The sequence below is a fragment of the Balaenoptera acutorostrata genome, chromosome 8 (genome assembly GCF_949987535.1).
Source record: "Balaenoptera acutorostrata chromosome 8, mBalAcu1.1, whole genome shotgun sequence".
Lineage (NCBI taxonomy): Eukaryota > Metazoa > Chordata > Mammalia > Artiodactyla > Balaenopteridae > Balaenoptera > Balaenoptera acutorostrata.
The window spans coordinates 49,511,125-49,530,390 of NC_080071.1; the positions used below are offsets into that span (position 1 = coordinate 49,511,125).

The window sequence follows — 19,266 nt, forward strand, 5'->3', positions numbered from 1 at the left end:
TTTGTTACTTCATATCTATATGAAATCTGATTGAACCTTTTATTTCTTAATTTCTAAGATAGGTGATTCTACCAAGAGACTCTTCCATCCAAGAAATGTTTGCTTCCTAAATATGAAGATGAGTAAGACTTGTTCTTTTCCTTTAAAGAGTTCACAATTTAGTAACATTTTCCACCTTCTATTCTAAGCTGTTTCTTCTTTGGAAGAGTTTTTTGTTAAGTTTTTAAAGGAAACTCTACCTCATTTCTTTCCATTTTTCAAAGCAGGGCTGATAAGGAATTCCTCTTGTTGCTTGATGAATCTTAGGGGAAAGAAAGGTTTACATATCTTCTGATTGTTATGTTTTTCATAAAATTCCACACGTGCACTTCAAAATATTTAATGTAAGGAGAGTAGAACCACACAGCAGAAGTTTTGGAAACCTGATGGGGAGTAGAGAGTTAACATTTATTAAGGGTGTATGCAATGCCAGGGCCTATACTAGGTGCGTGAAACTCCTATAATCCACACCAACAGCCAAATGAGGTAGACATTATATCAATTTGCAGTTGTCCTCTGAACTCAGAGAGGTTTGATACTCTGCTCGGTGTTGCACAGCTGGTAAATTGTTGAGATGGGGTTCAAAACTTTACCTGCCTACAGAGTATAGGTTCTTCACACTCTACTGTTTTGTCTTCCCATTTTAATACTACATTACATTTGTGTAGTTCTTTTCCAGGTTTCAGAGCACTTACAATGACCTTGTGAGTTAGACAGCCTTATCTATTTGTATGGGGAACTTGAAGCTCAGAATGATCTAAGGAATTGTTTTCTGTTTTACAGTAAGTAATACTACTGAGGTCAGAACCCTTTTTCATCCAGTTTTCTTTCCACTCCATGTCTTTTTACTTGTTATTAAGAAGATTCCATATTAAACCAAATTATGGTGGAATATTTATGATCAAAATCTTTGGTCATCTTAAAAAAATAAAGAAAAACATTAAGAATAGTCAGCCACCTGTTCCTGCTAGCATAGAGCTCAACCAAATGATACCTTGAGATCCCCTCCAGCTCTATCATGCTAGGATTCCTCAGGATGTTGATAGATAGAGACTCATCCTGTTAATATAAATAACCCGATGACCTCTTGATCCAAAGGACATTTAGTCATTAAAAGTTGAATTAACCAAGTTAAGAAAATATCAAGGGCAGAAGAAACAGTGATCAGGAAGGGAAAACAAATGGAAAAAGGTAAAACATGAAGACAGGAGCTACATTTTTATAAAAGAAAAGTGACTACAACCAAAGAGAAAAGTTTTAAGAGAAAACAGAAGAATATTATCGCCCTGTGTAATGGAGATGTGTATTTAAAGTCAAATATATATCTTCTAAGCTTTGAATAAGTTTATATTATTATCCCAACCTGTGTAAGATCATCAGTATAGGCATTTTCTTTTGAAAATGGAAAGTAGTATTTTTTAATACACTGTATTTTATAACTTTTGGAAGACACCATATCTGAACTTATACGGAGCAAACACAGGTCTCTTGGTGGCCTTCAGTAATTTCAGATGCAGTTCAAATCCTGGAGAGTGTTATACCGTGCAAGTAATGTAAGATTATCAAAAGTCTTATAGTAAAATTAAGTATTAGCTATTATTACACAAGGAAATCATGGACTCAATTATATTTTCAAGCTTTTTTCTTTTAGTATAAATTATTTTTTCACTCTTCTATTTATTAATAGTGCTGTTGTGCCTCAAATGTTATATTGTTAAACGTCCTAAAATAGCATTGATACATTATCATAAATCTCTTTGAACATTGAGTCCTGCTCTGCTCTTATAAACATGCTTATGTTTGTCATCCTTTATGTGCTTTTCTGAAGAATTTTTTGCCTTAGCTTAAAATTTAAACATGGCAATATTGTTGTCTCTTCTTTTTTTGAAATTTTTTTCTACATTAGAAGCAAACAATCATATTGCACATAATATGAGAAGTACTATTGCTATTTTGACATCTTGGATTAGATAGTGTTCCTTCTTTTTATGAAGGTTTAACCTGCCAAGACATTCTTTGAATACTGATAATGTTGATGTTCTTGCCAGTATGGTTATGTTAGAAAGAGGTATTTTTCTTCTTTCATCACCATGTTCCTTGAAAGCATATTGAATAATGAGACAGCCAAAGAGAAATAATTTACAAGTGGATTCAGTGACTTTATTTAAAGTAGATTTTGTTTGGAGAAATGCTAGAGCCATTTCTTAGATGAGCACTACAGTCTTCAACTTTTGTTTTGTAACTGAATCCCTGTGAGATCCTGCTACATATATTTTCATTTATAAAGTAGCTGTTTCCCAGAATTAGAAGTGTTTCTCAGTGTGGTGATATCTGAAACCCACTTGGTAGTATTAGCTCTTTCATATGTACATGAGTAATTTTATAGACCACTAGTTTAGAACATAATGGTAAATATGTGATTTCAGATAAGGGGTACTTTCATACTTCATACTTGTTGATTTTCGTGATTTTCCTTTGCTTAAAATATCATTTGTATTTTTAAAAATTGTTTTGAATTTAATCCTGTCTTGATAATTAGAGTCCTGCTGGTATTGCAAAAGCTGAATTGGATATTATTGACATAAGAAGGTCTGATCTGTCTCTTACAAAAGAGAGAGAGAAGTAATTTAAGGAATGGCTTTCTACCTATCCCACCTCCATGTGACATGAATGTTAAGGCTTATTGGGATCAATTTATTTATTTTTGAAGTCTGGAAGAATGATGACCAAGAATGAGAAAGAAGGGACACATTTATTAGATTATAAACTAAAGATAAATAAGTGGTAGTTTATAATCTGTATCCCCTACATTCATGGTATTCCCTTTGTTCATTTCATTCTACTTTGCATCTTTTAGCCTTTTACTCATGTATTTTTTAATGTCCCAGTTTTGTTTCACCTGTGCTGTGAGGAATCAAGGAAAAGTCCTTTGCCCATAACTGGACCAGTATTAAAGGGTCACCCCTCCCCCAGCCCATCCCAGCCAGTGTTGTGGAGGCAGTATAATCAAAGAGAAATTCCAGTCCAGGACTATGGTTCAAATGCCCCTTCCTTCTGAAGAATATATTCTTCCAGTTATAACCTTGAAAGTTTGGGTGGTTTGTTTTTATTTCTTTTTTAATTAGTGAAGGTGGATGTTCCTTCAGATATACTTTAAGGTTAGCTTGGGGCTCATTATCAATCATGATTGGTTGTTTGTTTATTTGTTTTTATTTGCAAATTAATGATAATTTTTTTAATGGTTCTCATTTTTCTTCTTTGTTATATTAACTTCTTTTACTTTTAACTTCTGTGAAATATTATATAGAAAAGATAAGGGACATATATAAGTCAAATTTTAGTTTAGTTGATTTCTAATTTTGATGTTTGCTCACACTGTTAAAAAAGTCTTTGAAGTCTTCCCCTATCCGCCAGCAAGACTTAGTTATTATGTAGCTTTTTCCATAGCATTTTCTGCATATTCTATTATGTCACTTTTGCTTTGTTGGAAATGATTTGCATTCTCTCTCCCCGTCCCAACAGCCTCTTGTGGAAGGAAGGGCTGCATCTTGCTTATATCTGTATTCCTCTTAATGCTCACTTAGCATTACAAAATTTTGAGTATACAACCATAAAAAAGAATGAAATAATGCCATAGAGATTATCATACTAAGTGAAGTAAGTCAGAAAGAGTAAGGCAAATACTGCATAATATAACTTATATGTAGAATCTAAAATATGACACAAATGAACTTATCTACGAAACAGAAACAAACTCACAGATACAGAGAACAAACTTGTAGTTGCCTAGGAAGAGGGGGTGGGCGAGGGAGGGATTGGAAGTCTGGGATTAGCAGATGCAAATTATTATGTATAGAATGGATAAACAGCAAGGTCTTACTGTATAGCACAGGGAACTGTGTTCAGTATCCTGTAGTAAACCATAATGGAAAAGAATATATATATATATAACTGAATCACTTTGTTGTACAGCAGAAATTAACACAGCATTGTAAATCAACTATACTTCAATAAAATAAATTAAAACAAAAAAAAAAATGTTGAGTCTAGCTCCCTGTGGTATACAGTAAGTCCTTGTTGGTTATCTCTTTTATATATAGTAGTGTATATATGTTAATCCCAAATGCCTAATTTATTCCTCTTCCCCCCCTTCCTCCTTTGGTAACCAAAAGTTTGTTTTCTATGTCTGTGGGGTCTATTTCTGTTCTGTATATAAGGTCATTTGTATCTTTTTTTTTTTTGATTCCATATATAAATGATATTGCATGATATTTGTCTTTCTCTGTCTGGCTTACTTCACTTAATGGTACGATAATCTCTAGATCCATCCACGTTGCTGCAAATGCCATTATTTTATTCTTTTTTATGGCCAAGTAATATTCCATTGTATATATATACCACAAATGGGACATAATTAAAAGCTTTTGCACAACAAAGGAAACCGTAAGCAAAACAAAAAGACAACCTACAGAATGGGAGAAAATATTTACAAATGATGTGACCAACAAGGGATTAATCTCCAAAATATACAGAAAGCTCATACAGCTCAATATCAAAAAAAACCCAGGGCTTCCCTGGTGGCGCAGTGGTTGAGAATCTGCCTGCCAATGCAAGGGACACGGGTTCGAGCCCTGGTCTGGGAAGATCCCACATGCCACGGAGCAACTGGGCCCGTGAGCCACAATTGCTGAGCCTGCGCGTCTGGAGCCTGTGCTCCGCAACAAGAGAGGCCGCGATGGTGAGAGGCCCGCGCACCACGATGAAGAGTGGTCCCCACTTGCCGCAACTAGAGAAAGCCCTCGCACAGAAACGAAGACTCAACACAGTCATAAAAAAAAAAAAAAACAAACCCAAATCACCCAATCAAAAAATGGGCAGAAGATCTAAATAGATATTTCTCCAAAGAAAACATACAGATGACCAAAAAAGCACATGAAAAGATGCTCAACATTGCCAATTATTAGGGAAATGCAAATCAAAATTACTAGTACCACTTTAAATTCATGATCACTAATCTTTGTACTGCCTGGTAGTCATACTGTGTTTCTCTAGCCCATTTTCTCTCCTGGTCTCCTATATCAGTGCTTTAAACAAACTTTAATGTGCATGCAAATCACCTGGGGATCTTGTTAAAAGTGCAGATCCTGATTTAGAAGGTCAGGGAGGGCCTGAGATTCTATATTTCCAACAAGTCTCCAGGTGGTGCAGTTGCTGCTGGTCCATGATCCACACATTGAGTGGAAGTCCCAAAGGGCTATTTCATGTGTTCTCTTCTCAGACAGTCAAGTCCTTCTTCCCTGTCTTCACAAGAGTAGCACAGGGAACTAGGACATAACCTGATCTTACGTCCTATTTCACTGAGAAAATTGAGGCAATCAAGAGAGAACTTTTACAAACTACCCCCCTGTCTGCAATTGTGCCCATACATTCAGCCTTCCCTTCTGTTACTATAGATGTATGTGTCATGTTTCTAGGCAAGGCCAATTCCTTCACTTGGGCAAAACTTCTTAAAATACTTGTCTGTATTCATTGTCTCCAATTACTTTCCCCCCATTCTCTCTTGAACCCACTCTAGTCAGACTTTCTCTTTCTGCCAGTCCACAACTCTTACCAAGGTCACCATTGACTTTCAAATTTCTAAATCCAGTGGTCACTTCTCAGATCTTATTTTACTTAACATTTGCCACAGTTGATCTCTGCATCCTTGAAACACGTTTTCACCTGTCTTCTAGGTCAACACACATACTTGGTTTTTTTCCTATCTTTCTACCATTTGTTATCAGTCTTCTAGTTCCACCTCATATCCTAACTTGTAAACATTTAGTGTCCTATGGCTCAATTCTGGAATTTATCCTCATATGTGTGTGTGTGTGTGTATATATAATTTATTCTCATATATATTCTCATATATATTCTTTTCTTGATGTGCTTATTCAGTCTTATGCCTTTAAATATCATTTATACACTGATGACTCCTCAATTTTTATCTCCATTCTATAGCTCTCTTCTGAACTCCAAACTCATAGATCTAACTACGACCCCAAATCTCTCTTTGGATGTTTAGTAATAAGCTCCTCACATTTAACATGACCAAAAGTAAGCTCCCTACCTTGTCTCTCAGAATTGCTCTTTCCACATCCTTCCGCATCAGTATACGAGAATTCTGTTTCTCCTGTTGGCACACCAGAAGCCTTAGGGTTATCCTTGACTACTGATTCTCTCACACTTTAATCTGATAAAAAGAGTAAATTCTGTTGGTCTACCTTCAAAATATATCTAAAATCTAACTACTTTTCACCATGTCTGACTACCACTGTCGTCCAAGCCACCATCATCTCTCACCTGGATTTTTGTAACAGTGCTCTAATTGGATCTCCCCACTTCCTACCTTGCTCTCTTTAGTCTATTCCCAGCCCAACAGCTAGAGTGACCTGTAAAAATGTAATTCAGGTCATGCAACTCCTCTTCAGTGAGTTTCCATCTCAAAGTCTTTATAAATGGCCTGTGAGTTCTACATAAAGGTTAGTAAACCTTTTTTGTAAAGAGCCATAGTGTAAATATTTTGGGTTTTCTAACTCATACAGTCTGTCTTACAACTGTTCAGCTCTGCTGTTGTAGCAAGAAAGCAGCCGTAGGTATTAAAACTTTACTTTAAAAAGCAGGCAGTGGGTTGATTCAGTCCTTGGGCTATAGTTTGCTGACCCCTGTTATAGATGATCTGACCCACTATTATGTCTGATCTCATTTTTTTCTTTTCTTGGCTTCAGCTAACTGGCCGCCTTGTTTTTTCCTGGAACCTACTAGTCATACTTCCAATTCAGAACCTTTGTATTTGTAGTTCCTTTGCTTAGAACATTCTTCTGTATATCTGGCTCAATCCTCATCTTTTAGTTCTTAAAACTTCTCAATGAAGCTTTCTTTAGCCACCCTAAAATTATAACCATTTCTCCCACCCCACACATGTTTTCCTGCTGCTGCTTCTTAAAACTTCTCAAAATCGAATACACTGTATATTGTACTTATCTTAATTTATTGTCTCTCTCTCCTCCTCTGGAATATAATTTCCATGAGGGGAAGCATTTTTGACTGTTTTTTCACCGATGTGTCCCTAGTGTCGATGGTAGTACTTCATGTAGGTACTCAAAAAATATGTGTTAAAATAATGAGTGTGATCAAGGATTGAGAGCATGGAGGACAGGAGCACTCTTATCACATTGGTGGCACTAGCCCATACTGGATTGTGAACATAGGTATTAAAGCACCAAAGATACAGTGGTAGATGGTGTCACTAGAATTAGAAATAGCAACTGGAAAAGAGAGGTGGGAAAACAGCAAGTATCAGTTTTTATACTCGAGACATTTCCCTTTCTTTCTGGAGGGCTCCTAGAAAGTCACAGAAGAGGGAGGGCTGACTTTAGCCACTTGGCAGGTGGGTGTTACTGATTCAGTGAAGTAGGAACAACCTGTAAAAGTGATTTCACCCAGAACTCCACAACTGGATGAGTCATAGGCTGATTGTATTACAGTATAATTTGCTAATATGGATAAATGGACCAAGATCATTCTAAGTAGAGGAATAGTGTGAATATAAAAGATGTAGGTAGGAAAGTACAGAGCACATTTAGAGGCAGTGAATAAGTCAATTTAGGTGAGTAGGTATTTTATATAAAGGAATACAGGAAGATAAATCCTGAAAGACAATTTGAGGCTAGATTATAAAGGGTTTTGAATGGTAGGCTGATTTTTTTTTTTTTAATAGAAAATTGGGAGTAGGGAAGTGACTTGATCAGGGTGTTACCTCAGACAGTTAGTTTGGTAGTAGTGTGCTGGGAGAAATTATAGGAGGCTATAAGTGGTGACATTAGTTAGGAAACTGTAACAAAAGTTCAGGCACTATGGGTCTGAATAGGATAAGCAGATTGGGCATAGAAAACAGTGTGATTGCTATTATAAGGAAGAATCAATGAGACTGATTGCACATAGAAAATGAAGAACAGAAAAGATTTGAAGATACCTGATTTATTTAACTTAATGCCTAGGAAAATGATAATACTATATACATGCCTTTTTTATTCCTGGATGGGTGCATCTGTCTTTCTCCTCTTATATGTAGTACCTTCATGAATTACTCTGGCATAATTTTGATTTCACTCCAGAAAGAACCTAATAGAATCAAACCAAACTTTTAAAGTGAAGTTATTGTTACCTCATCAGTAGAAAGTTTTTGTTAACTAATCAATTAAGAAAGAAAAGCTAATCAACTCCAGGCTGGATATTATTTGTTAGCCTTAAAACTTGTTGCTTGTTTTTTTAATAAAAGGACGAAATTAGAAATAAAAAAAAAAAGAACCATAAGGTAATTGTTGGCATATTTGCCTGAATAGGGTGTATGGGAAGAGAATTGCCATCAGATAAGTACCAGAGAGCCAGCTGATTGTAGGAGTGTTGGCAGTTCAGAATCTGTGGGTTTGGTCGTCTTTTTTCTTTTCTAAATATTATTGTGTTAAGAACACTTAACATGAGATCTACACGCTTAACAAATAGTTTAAGTGTACCATATAGTATTGTTGACTAGAGGTATGGTGTACAGCAGATCTCTAGAACTTACTAACCCTAACTGAAACTTTATGCCTATTTATTAGTAACTTCCTATTTCCCCATCCCCCCAGTCCCTGTTAACCACCATTTGACTCTTTGATTCTATGAATTTGTCTATTTTAGATGCCTCATATAAGTGGAATTATGCAGTATTTGTCTTTCTATAACTAGTTTATTTCACTTGGCATAATGGTCCTCATGATCATCCATGTTGTCACATGTTGTAGAATTTCCTTCTTTTTTAAGCCTGAATAATATTTCATTGTACGTATATAGTACACTTTCTTTATCCATTCATCCATCAGTGGACATTTAGGTTGTTTCCACATCTTGGCCATTGTAAATAGTGCTGCATGGGAGTGCTAGTATCTCTTTGAGAGTTTGCTTTCAATTATTTTGGAAAATACTCAGATGTAGGATTGCTGGATCATTTGATATTTCTATTTTTAATATTTTGGGATATATCCATGCTGTTTTCCTCAGCAGCTGTACCATTTTGCATCCCCACAAACAGTATACAAGGGTTCCAGTTTCTCCACATTCTTACCAACACTTGTTGTCTTTTCAGTAGCCATCCTGACAGGTGTGAGGTGATATCTCATTGTGCTTTTTGATTTGCATCTTATACTGAGCATTTTTTTATATACCTGTTGACCATTTATATTTCTTCTTTGGAGAAATGTCTATTCAACTCTTTAGCCCATTTTTTGTTGGGTTATTAGTTTTTTGGTTTTTGAGTTGTAGGAGTGTCTTATATGTTCTGGAAATTAATCATCAGATATATGGTTTGTAAATATTTTCTCCCATTCCATAGGTTGCCTTTTCACTTCATTGATTGCTTCCTTTGCTGTGCAGAAGCTTTTTAGTTTGACATAGCCCCACTTGACTATTTTTGTTTTTGTTGCTTGTGCTTTTGGTGTATTATCCAAGAAATCATTGCCAAGACGAGTGTCATAAAGCTTTTCTTGTATGTTGTCTTCTAGTTTTACAGTTTCAGGTGTTATATTTAAGTCTTTAATCTATTTTGAATTGATTTTTGTGTGTGGTGTAAGACAAGGGTCCAACTTCATTCTTTTGCATGTTGATATCCGGTTTTCCCAACACTATTTATTGAAGAGACTGTCCTTTCCTCATTGTGTAGTTTTGGCACCCTTATCGGACATCAGTTGACCATATATGCATGGATCTTTTTCTAGGCTCTCTATTCTTTTCTGTTGGTATTTATGTCTGTCTGTATGCCAGTGCCATATTGTTTTGATTATTGTAGTAATCAAATACTACAATATATTGTAATATATTTCAACCTCAGGAACTGTCATGCCTCTAACTTTGCTCTTCTTTATCAGGATTTATTTGGCTCTTCATGCTCTATTATAGTTCCATATGAGTTTTAGAATTGTGTTTTTCTATTTCCGTAAAGAATGCCATTGGGTTTTTGTTGTTTTTTTTTAATAGGGATTGCATTGAATCTGTAGATCACTTTTGAGTAGTATAGAAATTTTAACAATGTTAAGTCTTCTAATCCATGAACACACGATGCCTTTCCACTTGTGTCATCTTTAATTTTTTTCATCAGTGTCATCATACAAGTCTTTCACCTCCTTAGATTTATTTCTAAGTATTTTATTCTTTTTGGTGCTATTGTAAATAAGATTGTTTTTCTAATTTCCTTTTCAGGTAGTTCATTGTTAGTGTATAGACATACAACTGATCTTTGTATTAATTTTGTATCCTGCAACTTCATTGAATTTATTACTTCTAATGGGTTTTTTATGGAGTCTTTAGGGTTTTCTAGAAATAGGATCTTATCATCTGCAAACAGGGACAATTTCACTTCTTCCTTTCTCATTTAGATCCCTTTTATTTCTTTTTCTTGCATAATTGCTTGGCTAGGACTTTCAGAACTATGACGAATAGAAGTGGCAAGTGTGGGCATTCTTGCCTTGTTACTGATCTTAGAGGAAAAGCTTTCAGTTTTTCACTGTTGAGTATGATGGGCTTTTTCTAGATGGCTTTTATTATGTTGAGTTACTTTCCTTTTATTCCTAGTTTGCTGTAAGTTTTTAATTGTGAAAGGTTGTTCAGTTTTGTCAAATATTTTTTCTGCATCTATTGAGACGATCATGTGATTTTTATCCTTTATTTTGTTAATGTGGTGTATCACATTAATTTAAATGGATATGTTGAACCATCCTTACATCCTAGAGATAAATCCCATTTGACCATGGTGTATGATCTTTTTAATATGCTGTTGGTTTGATTTCTAGTGTTTTGTTGAGAATATTTGCATTGGTATTCATCAGGGATATTGGCCTGTAGTTTTCTTTTCTCATAGTATTCTTCCCTGGCTTTGGTATCAGGAAAATACTGGCTTCATAAAATGAGTTTGGAAGTGTTTCTTCTTTCTCAGTTTTTAGGAAGAGTTTGAGAAGAATTGGTGTTAATTCTCCTTTAAATGTTTGGTGGAACTCACCAATGAAGCCATCTGGTCTTAGGATTTTCTTTGTTGGAAGGTTTTTGATTACTGATTCAAACTTCATACTAGTTATAAATGTCTTCAGACTTTTCTCTTCTTTCATAACTTAATCTTCGTAGGTTGTATGTTTCTAGGAATTGAGCCCTTCTTGTAGGTTATCCAGTTTATTGACATGTAATTGTTCATGTTGTCTTTCATGATTATTTTTATTTCTGTGGCATTAGTTGTAATATCTCTAAACTTCTAATATTATTTATTTGGATCTATTTTTGTTAGTCTAGCTAATAACGGTTTGTTAATTTTGTCCCTTTTCAAAAAACCAACTCTTATTTTTGTTGATTTCTTTTTCTGGTTTTTTTTTCTATTTTGTTTATTTATTTTCTACTTTAATCTTTATTTTTTTCCTTCTGCTAACTTTGGGCTTAGTTTGTTGTCCTTTTTCTAGGTCTTTGAGGTATATAGTTAGGTTGTTTATTTGACATCTTTCTTTTTTTTTTTTTTTTTTTTTTTATAGCTACTTTATTTATTTATTTATTTATTTATTTTTGGCTGTGTTGGGTCTTCGGTTCGTGTGAGGGCTTTCTCTAGTTGCGGCAAGCGGGGGCCACGCTTCATCGCAGTGCGGGGACCGCTCTTCATCGCGGTGCGCGGGCCTTTCACTATCGCGGCCCCTCCCGTTGCGGGGCACAGGCTCCAGACGCGCAGGCTCAGTAACTGTGGCTCACGGGCCCAGCTGCTCCGTGGCATGTGGGATCTTCCCAGACCAGGGCTCGAACCCGTGTCCCCTGCATTAGCAGGCAGATTCTCAACCACTGCGCCACCAGGGAAGCCCGACATCTTTCTTTTTTAATGTAGGTGTTTTTTCTGTGAACTTCCCTCTTAGTACTGCTTTTGCTACACCCATAAGTTTTAGTATGTTGTATTTTCATTTTCCTTTATCTCAAGGAATTTTATAATTTCCTTTTTTATTTCTTCTTTGACCTAGTGGTTGTTCAAGAGTATGTTGTTTAATTTCCACATACTGTGAATTTTCCAGTTTTCCTTTTGCTGTTGATTTTTAGCTATTGCATTGTGGTCAGAAAAAATACTTGGTATGTTTCAATCTTTTTAAATTTGTTAATACTTGCATCGTGACCTAACATATGATTTATCCTGGAGAAAGAGCCAAGTGAGCTTGGGAAGAATGTGTATTCTGCTGCTGTTGGGTGGAATGTTTTATATATGTCTGTTAGGTCTATTTGGTCTGTATTGTTGTTCAAGTCCTTTGTTTCTTTATTGATTTTCTGTCTGGATTTTCTATCCATTATTGGTCTTGATCTGAAAAAAAGAACAACTAGAGAACCATGTAGAGGATGGAGTTGCCTTGTAGAAGAGATGGTTGGGGTAGCTTCCTTTAATATGTGTTAGGGAGAAGTAAGAGTCAGTTTGGAGAAGAAAAGTCTCTTGAAAAACAAAATGTAATAGAAAGGTGATCTCTTCAGTTTGAATAAAGAGGAAAAGCTGAAATCAAATATTGTATAAAGCAGTAGCAGCTTGATTTGCAAATAACCTTTTCTGTAAAGTTAAATATGGGAGGATGTAGTGATTGCTTCAGAGATCCACGATTAAAGAGCTGATCAGAAAGACTGATCTGAAAGATTTCTATAAGCAGTATTAAGAATATAAGTAATCTGGAAGCAGTTATTAAACTCTGGTTGAATTCAAAAAGGATTTTCAGAGGAGGTGGCTTTAGAACTGATTCTTGAGAAAGACTTAGTGGGCAAAAGCATTCAAAGCACATGCAAGGTCAAGGAGTCATGAGAGGTCAGAGAAAGCCGGCATAGGAAAATAGATGAGGCTGGAAAGGTTGCTTGGGTCTAGATTCTAAAGGATCTTGTGGACTTTACATGGGAATATGGACTTCTTGCCAAGTGGTGAATGGGAACATAATAAGAACATTTAGTAGGAGACTAACAGAATATGATAATTCTCATGGCAGTTGGAGAATGAACCAAATTATGTTTAGTAGTTGTGTAACAGAAGAAGCTGGTTCAGTAGCCCAAGCAGTTGCACAGAGCATTTAGAAAAGGGTATAGGCAAGAGAAACATTTCTTTTTTTTTATATATATCTTTATTGGAATATAATTACTTTACAGTGTTGTGTTAGTTTCTGCTGTACAGCAAAGTGAATCAGCTATATGTATACATATATCCCCATATCCCCTCCCTCTTGAGCTTCCCTTCCACCCTCCCTATTCCACCCCTCTAGGTCGTCACACAGCACTGAGCTGATCTCCCTGTGCTATGCAGCAGCTTCCCACTAGCCATCCATTTTACATTTGGTAGTGTATATATGTCAGTGCCACTCTTGCACTTCGTCCCAGCTTCCCCTTCACCCCTGTGTTCTCAAGTCCGTTCTCTACGTCTGCATCTTTATTCCTGCCCTGCCACTAGGTTCATCAGTACCGTTGTTTTAGATTCCTTATATGTGCATTAGCATACGGTATTTGTTTTTCTCTTTCTGACTTACTTTACTCTGTATGACAGACTCTAGATCCATCCACCTCATTACAAATAACTCAATTTCGTTCCTTTTTATGGCTGAGTAATATTCCATCATATATATGTGCTGTATCTTCTATATCCATTCATCTGTCAGTGGACATTTAGGTTGCTTCCATGTCCTGGCTATTGTAAATAGTGCTGCAGTGAACATTGTGGTACATGTATCTTTTGGAATTATGGTGAGGAAAACATTTCTGATGTAGATAAGATTTGATTAGCAATTGGAAATAATCTTCCTTGCTTTAAAGACCACAAAGAGTATCTACAATCTCCCTTTGAAAATTATGCAGAGGTTAACTTATGTTTTCAAATTTTTGCTTAGTTTTTTTGACTGAACCATACCTTCTTTACATGATTCAAAACCCAAAAAGTATGAAAAGGTAGAGTGAAAAAATTAATCTCATCTTTGTCTCTCATATGCCTAGCTCCTATAAGCCCCCCCTCCCATAGGTAAAGTTACTGTTACTAATTTCTTCATAACCTTAGGAAAAAATAATTATGCATACTATATTCCAAAACATGGATATAAAATAAAATAAACAGTTAAGCAGAGTAAAGTAAGCATAAAAGATTTTATATTTATTTTTTTTAAGGGGGGAGGGAGGGGTCTTTTTTAATTTTTTTTTTTTTTTTTCTATTTGGCCATGCCATGTGGGTTGCGGGATCTTAGTTCCCCAGCCAGGGATTGAACTCAGCCCCCCCCACCCCCACCCCACTCAGTGAAAGCACTGAGTCCTAACCACTGGACCACCAAGGAATTCCCACATAAGAGACTTTATATATCGAACTCTTCTAAATAAATTTTACCAGTTTTAAACTCTAGGGCTGCTTAGTAAGAATCAAATCATATTAATGCTTATTATGTTAATAGAATGTGATATTCTTTTAACAAGAGTATTTGGTATTGTGATGGAATAATCCATAATTATATACTAAACTCAAAACATTAAGCAATAAAGTTTCTATAAGCTTCTATAGCTAATGTTGTTATCATACTGCCAGTGGGGAAAGAGATTGCCTTTTCTTATATTGTGTTTGTGCCTCTGCCCTTTTCTGAACCATTCAGTACAAATGCATGTCCAGGAGTAGATAACAATAGATACAGATCCAATTATATTTTAAGACCTTGGAAGTAGTTAAAACTTCTGATTTTTAAGAAATTGAAACATGAAGTTCTTAGTACATGTCTGCAAATAATTTGCATGAAAAGTTTGGTTGCACTCTACGCCAATATGTATACTTTGATTTCATATTCTAGGAGTCACCTTTGCTCAGGCAGTCTTATTAGCATTACAGTTTTTAGTTAATTGTTTATTATCTATGTGTAACCTCCTTTTTCCCATTATCACAAGTTGCCTTCACAGTTGAGGTTTACTAGTTAAATACTGAATATTCTCATCTAACTTCAAATAGTATATGTCAATGAAGTGGGAAGAGTGGCAAGATATATTTGGCTAACTTCAATCAATTACATGGGTGCATGTAATAATATATTTTTTATTGAGGTGTTTTCTCACTGTCATCATCCTGACTAGAGTCAGATTCTTACTTGGCACATCCAGATGCTCCAACTTTGTGTGACCTAGATAGAAAACATATGGGGGTATGTGTGTGTATTTTTAGCACATGTTAAGCTTTCAGCCTAAGGGCAAAATATATGAAAAACTTCAGGTAGTGAAAAGAAGATCTCTGTTTTAGAAAATAATACAGGATTGATGAAATGGTGGGGAAAGCAAACTAAAAACTACTTGCTGTAAAAACTGTAGCACTTAAAAATTCAGTACTTTCTATAACCTTAATTTTTAATTACTACATTTAATTGTTTAGCTCTGTAATAGTGGGTCCTGTTTTGAAAATGAATCTTAATTGCCTGAGTAATAGTGAAGATTTAATTTATTGGCAGACCTCTTTATTGTTTATTGTTAGCCCAACTATACTTAGAAAATGCTTCTAAATCAGCCCCCTGATCTGATGCAGTAATTGCCCAGTGTGAAATAATGCTCTAGAACTGCTAGTAGTATTTACATTTAAAAAAAAAATTAACATTCAGTGGTTCTCATGTTTCATAGCTTGTTTAGAGCCCATTTCCTCAAGTGATCTTTCTGCAGTTCTGTATACTAGCTTTTCAATAGGTCATGCAGTGCAATAGCATCTTTGCATTAATCAGCAGCTAAGATTCATATCTGAGGCATCACTCTAATACAAACTAAAATACACAAGATGACGTTTCCACTAGAAAGATCACAGGTTTTATAGCTGTATTAAGTGCAGGAATTTTAAAACATTAGTTTTCTTGAAATATTTTCATGACTACTCATTCTAAATACATTTTATACATATATATGAATCAGAGAGCTAGCTAGCTAGCTTTAAGGAGATAAACTTTTTGTGAATAAGTTTTTATTGCTCAACTACTCCTTGTTAAAAATAACTTGTAGACTCAAATCTATAGAATTAGAAATGAAAAAGGGGAAGTAACAACCGACACTGCAGAAATACAAACGATCATGAGAGATTACTACAAGCAACTCTATGCCAATAAAATGGACAACCTGGAAGAAATGGACAGATTCTTAGAAATGCACAACCTGCCGAGACTGAACCAGGAAGAAATAGAAAATATGAACAGACCAATCACAAGCACTGAAATTGAAACTGTGATTAAAAATCTTCCAACAAACAAAAGCCCAGGACCAGATGGCTTCACAGGTGAATTCTATCAAACATTTAGAGAAGAGCTAACACCCATCCTTCTCAAACTCTTCCAAAATATTGCAGAGGGAGGAACACTCCCAAACTCATTCTACGAGGCCACCATCACCCTGATACCAAAACCAGACAAAGATGTCACAAAGAAAGAAAACTACAGGTCAGTATCACTGATGAACATAGATGCAAAAATCCTCAACAAAATACTAGCAAACAGAATCCAACAGCACAGTAAAAGGATCATACACCATGATCAAGTGGGGTTTATTCCGGGAATGCAAGGATTCTTCAATATACGCAAATCAATCAACATGATACACCATATTAACAAATTGAAGGAGAAAAACCATATGATCATCTCAGTAGATGCAGAGAAAGCTTTTGACAAAATTCAACACCCATTTATGATAAAAGCCCTGCAGAAAGTAGGCATAGAAGGAACTTTCCTCAACATAATAAAGACCATCTATGACAAACCCACAGCCAACATTGTTCTCAGTGGTGAAAAACTGAAACCATTTCCACTAAGATCAGGAACAAGACAAGGTTGCCCACTCTCACCACTATTATTCAACATAGTTTTGGAAGTTTTAGCCACAGCAATCAGAGAAGAAAAAGAAAGAAAAGGAATCCAAATTGGAAAAGAAGAAGTAAAGCTGTCACTGTTGGCAGATGACATGATACTATACATAGAGAATCCTAAAGATGCTACCAGAAAACTACTAGAGCTAAACAATGAATTTGGTAAAGTAGCAGGATACAAAATTAATGCACAGAAATCTCTTGCATTCCTATACACTAATGATGAAAGATCTGAAAATGAAATTAAGAAAACACTCCCATTTACCATTGCAACAAAAAGAATAAAATATCTAGGAATAAACCTACCTAAGGAGACGAAAGACCTGTATGCAGAAAATTATAAGACATTGAGGAAAGAAAGATGATACAAATAGATGGAGAGATATACCATGCTCTTGGATTGGAAGAATCAACATTGTGAAAATGACTCTACTACCCAAAGCAATCTACAGATTCAATGCAATCCCCATCAAACTACCAATGGCATTTTTCACAGAACTAGAAGAAATAATTCTAAAATATGTATGGAAACACAGAAGACCCAAAATGATGAAAACAATCTTAAGAAAGAAGAACAAAGCTGGAGTTATCATGCTCCCCAATTTCAAGCTATCCTACAAAGCTACAGTAATCAAAACAATATGATATTGGCACAAAGCTGGAATTATCATGCTCCCTGATTTCAAGCTATACTACAAAGTTACAGCAATCAAAACAATATGATAGGGACTTCCCTGGTGGTGCAGTGGCTAAGAATCAGCCTGCCAATGCAGGGGACACAGGTTCGAGCCCTGGTCCGGGAAGATCCCACATGCTGCGGAGCAACTAAGCCCGTGCGCCACAACTACTGAGCCTGCGCTCTAGAGCCTGCGAGCCACAGCTACTCAGCCCACGTGCCACAACTACTGAAGCCCGCACGCCTAGAGCCCGTGCTCCACAACAAGAGAAGCCACCGCAATGAAAAGCCTGCGTGCTACAACAAAGAGTAGCCCCACTTACCGCAACTAGAGAAAGCCCACATGCAGCAGTGAAGACCCAATGCAGCCAAAAATAAATAAAATAAAGTTATATAAAAAAATACATATGATAATGGCACAAAACCAGACACAAAGATCAATGGAAGAGAATAGAGAGCCCAGAAGTGAACCCTCATGTATATGGTCAATTAATCTACAATAAAGGAGGCAAGAATATACAATGGGAAAAAGACAGCCTCTTCAACATATGATGTTGGGAAAACTGGACAGCTACATGCAAAAGAACCAAACTGAACTACTTTTTCACACAATTTACAGAAATAAATTCAAAATGGATGAAAGACTTACATGTAAGACCTGAAACTGTAAAACTCCTAGAAGAAAACATAAACAGTACACTCATTGGTCTTAGCAATATTTTTTTGGATCTCTCTCCTCAGGCAAGGAAACAAAAGCAAAGATAAACTAATGGGACTACACTAAAAAGCTTTTGCACAATGATAGAAACTGTCAACAAAATGAAAAGGCTGCCTATTGAATGAACAAAGATGTTTGTCAACAATATATCTGATAAGGGGTTAATATCCAAAAAGTACAAAGAACTCAACAACTCAACATCATAAACAAATAACCTGATTTAAAACTGGGCAGAGGATAGCACAGGGAGATCTGCTTGGTGCTTTGTGACCACCTAGAGGGGTGGGATAGGGAGGGTGGGAGGGAGACGCAAGAGGGAGGGGATTTGGGGATATATGTATACGTATAGCTGATTCACTTTGTTATACAGCAGAAACTAATACAACATTGTAAAGCAACTATACTCCAATAAAGATGTTAAAAAAAAAAAAAAAGGCAGAGGACCTGAGTAGACATTTTTCCGAAGAAGACATATAGATGGCCAACAGACACCTGAAAAGATGCTCAAAATCACTAATCATCAGGGAAGTGCAAACAAAAACCACAGTGAGGTATCACCTCACATCTGTCAGAATAGCTATTATAAAAAAGCAACAAATAACAGGTGTTGGAGAGGGTGTGGAAAAAAGGGAACCCTCCTGCACTGTTGGTGGGAATGTAAATTGGTGTAGCCGCTAAGGAAAACAGCATGGAGGTTCCTCACAAAATTAAAAATAGAACTACCACACGATTCAGCTATTCCACTTCTGGGTATTTTTCCAGAGAAAACAAAAATACTAATTTGACAAAATATATGCACCCCTGTGTTCATTGCAGCACTGTTTACAATAGTCAAGATATGGAAGCAGCCTAAATGTCCATTGACAGATGAATGGATAAAGAAGATGTGGTACATATGTACAATGGAATACTACTGAGCCATAA

The 19,266-nt window shown here is 35.9% G+C and overlaps 1 protein-coding gene across 5 annotated transcripts in view; it reads left to right on the plus strand.

Annotated features, from left to right (window-relative positions):
- PMS1 (PMS1 homolog 1, mismatch repair system component) overlaps positions 1-19,266 on the plus strand; it is an 85,353-nt gene that overhangs the window by 25,024 nt on the left and 41,063 nt on the right. Inside the window, exon 7 of one of the 5 annotated variants that reach the window (XM_028163807.2) lies at positions 59-786. The exons of the other annotated variants lie outside the window; for them this stretch is intronic. Within the exon in view, the coding sequence (XP_028019608.1) occupies positions 59-187 (129 nt within the window). The 3' untranslated portion in view covers positions 188-786. Of the gene's footprint in view, positions 1-58; positions 787-19,266 lie in introns of those variants that run through there. 5 annotated transcript variants of the gene reach the window in all.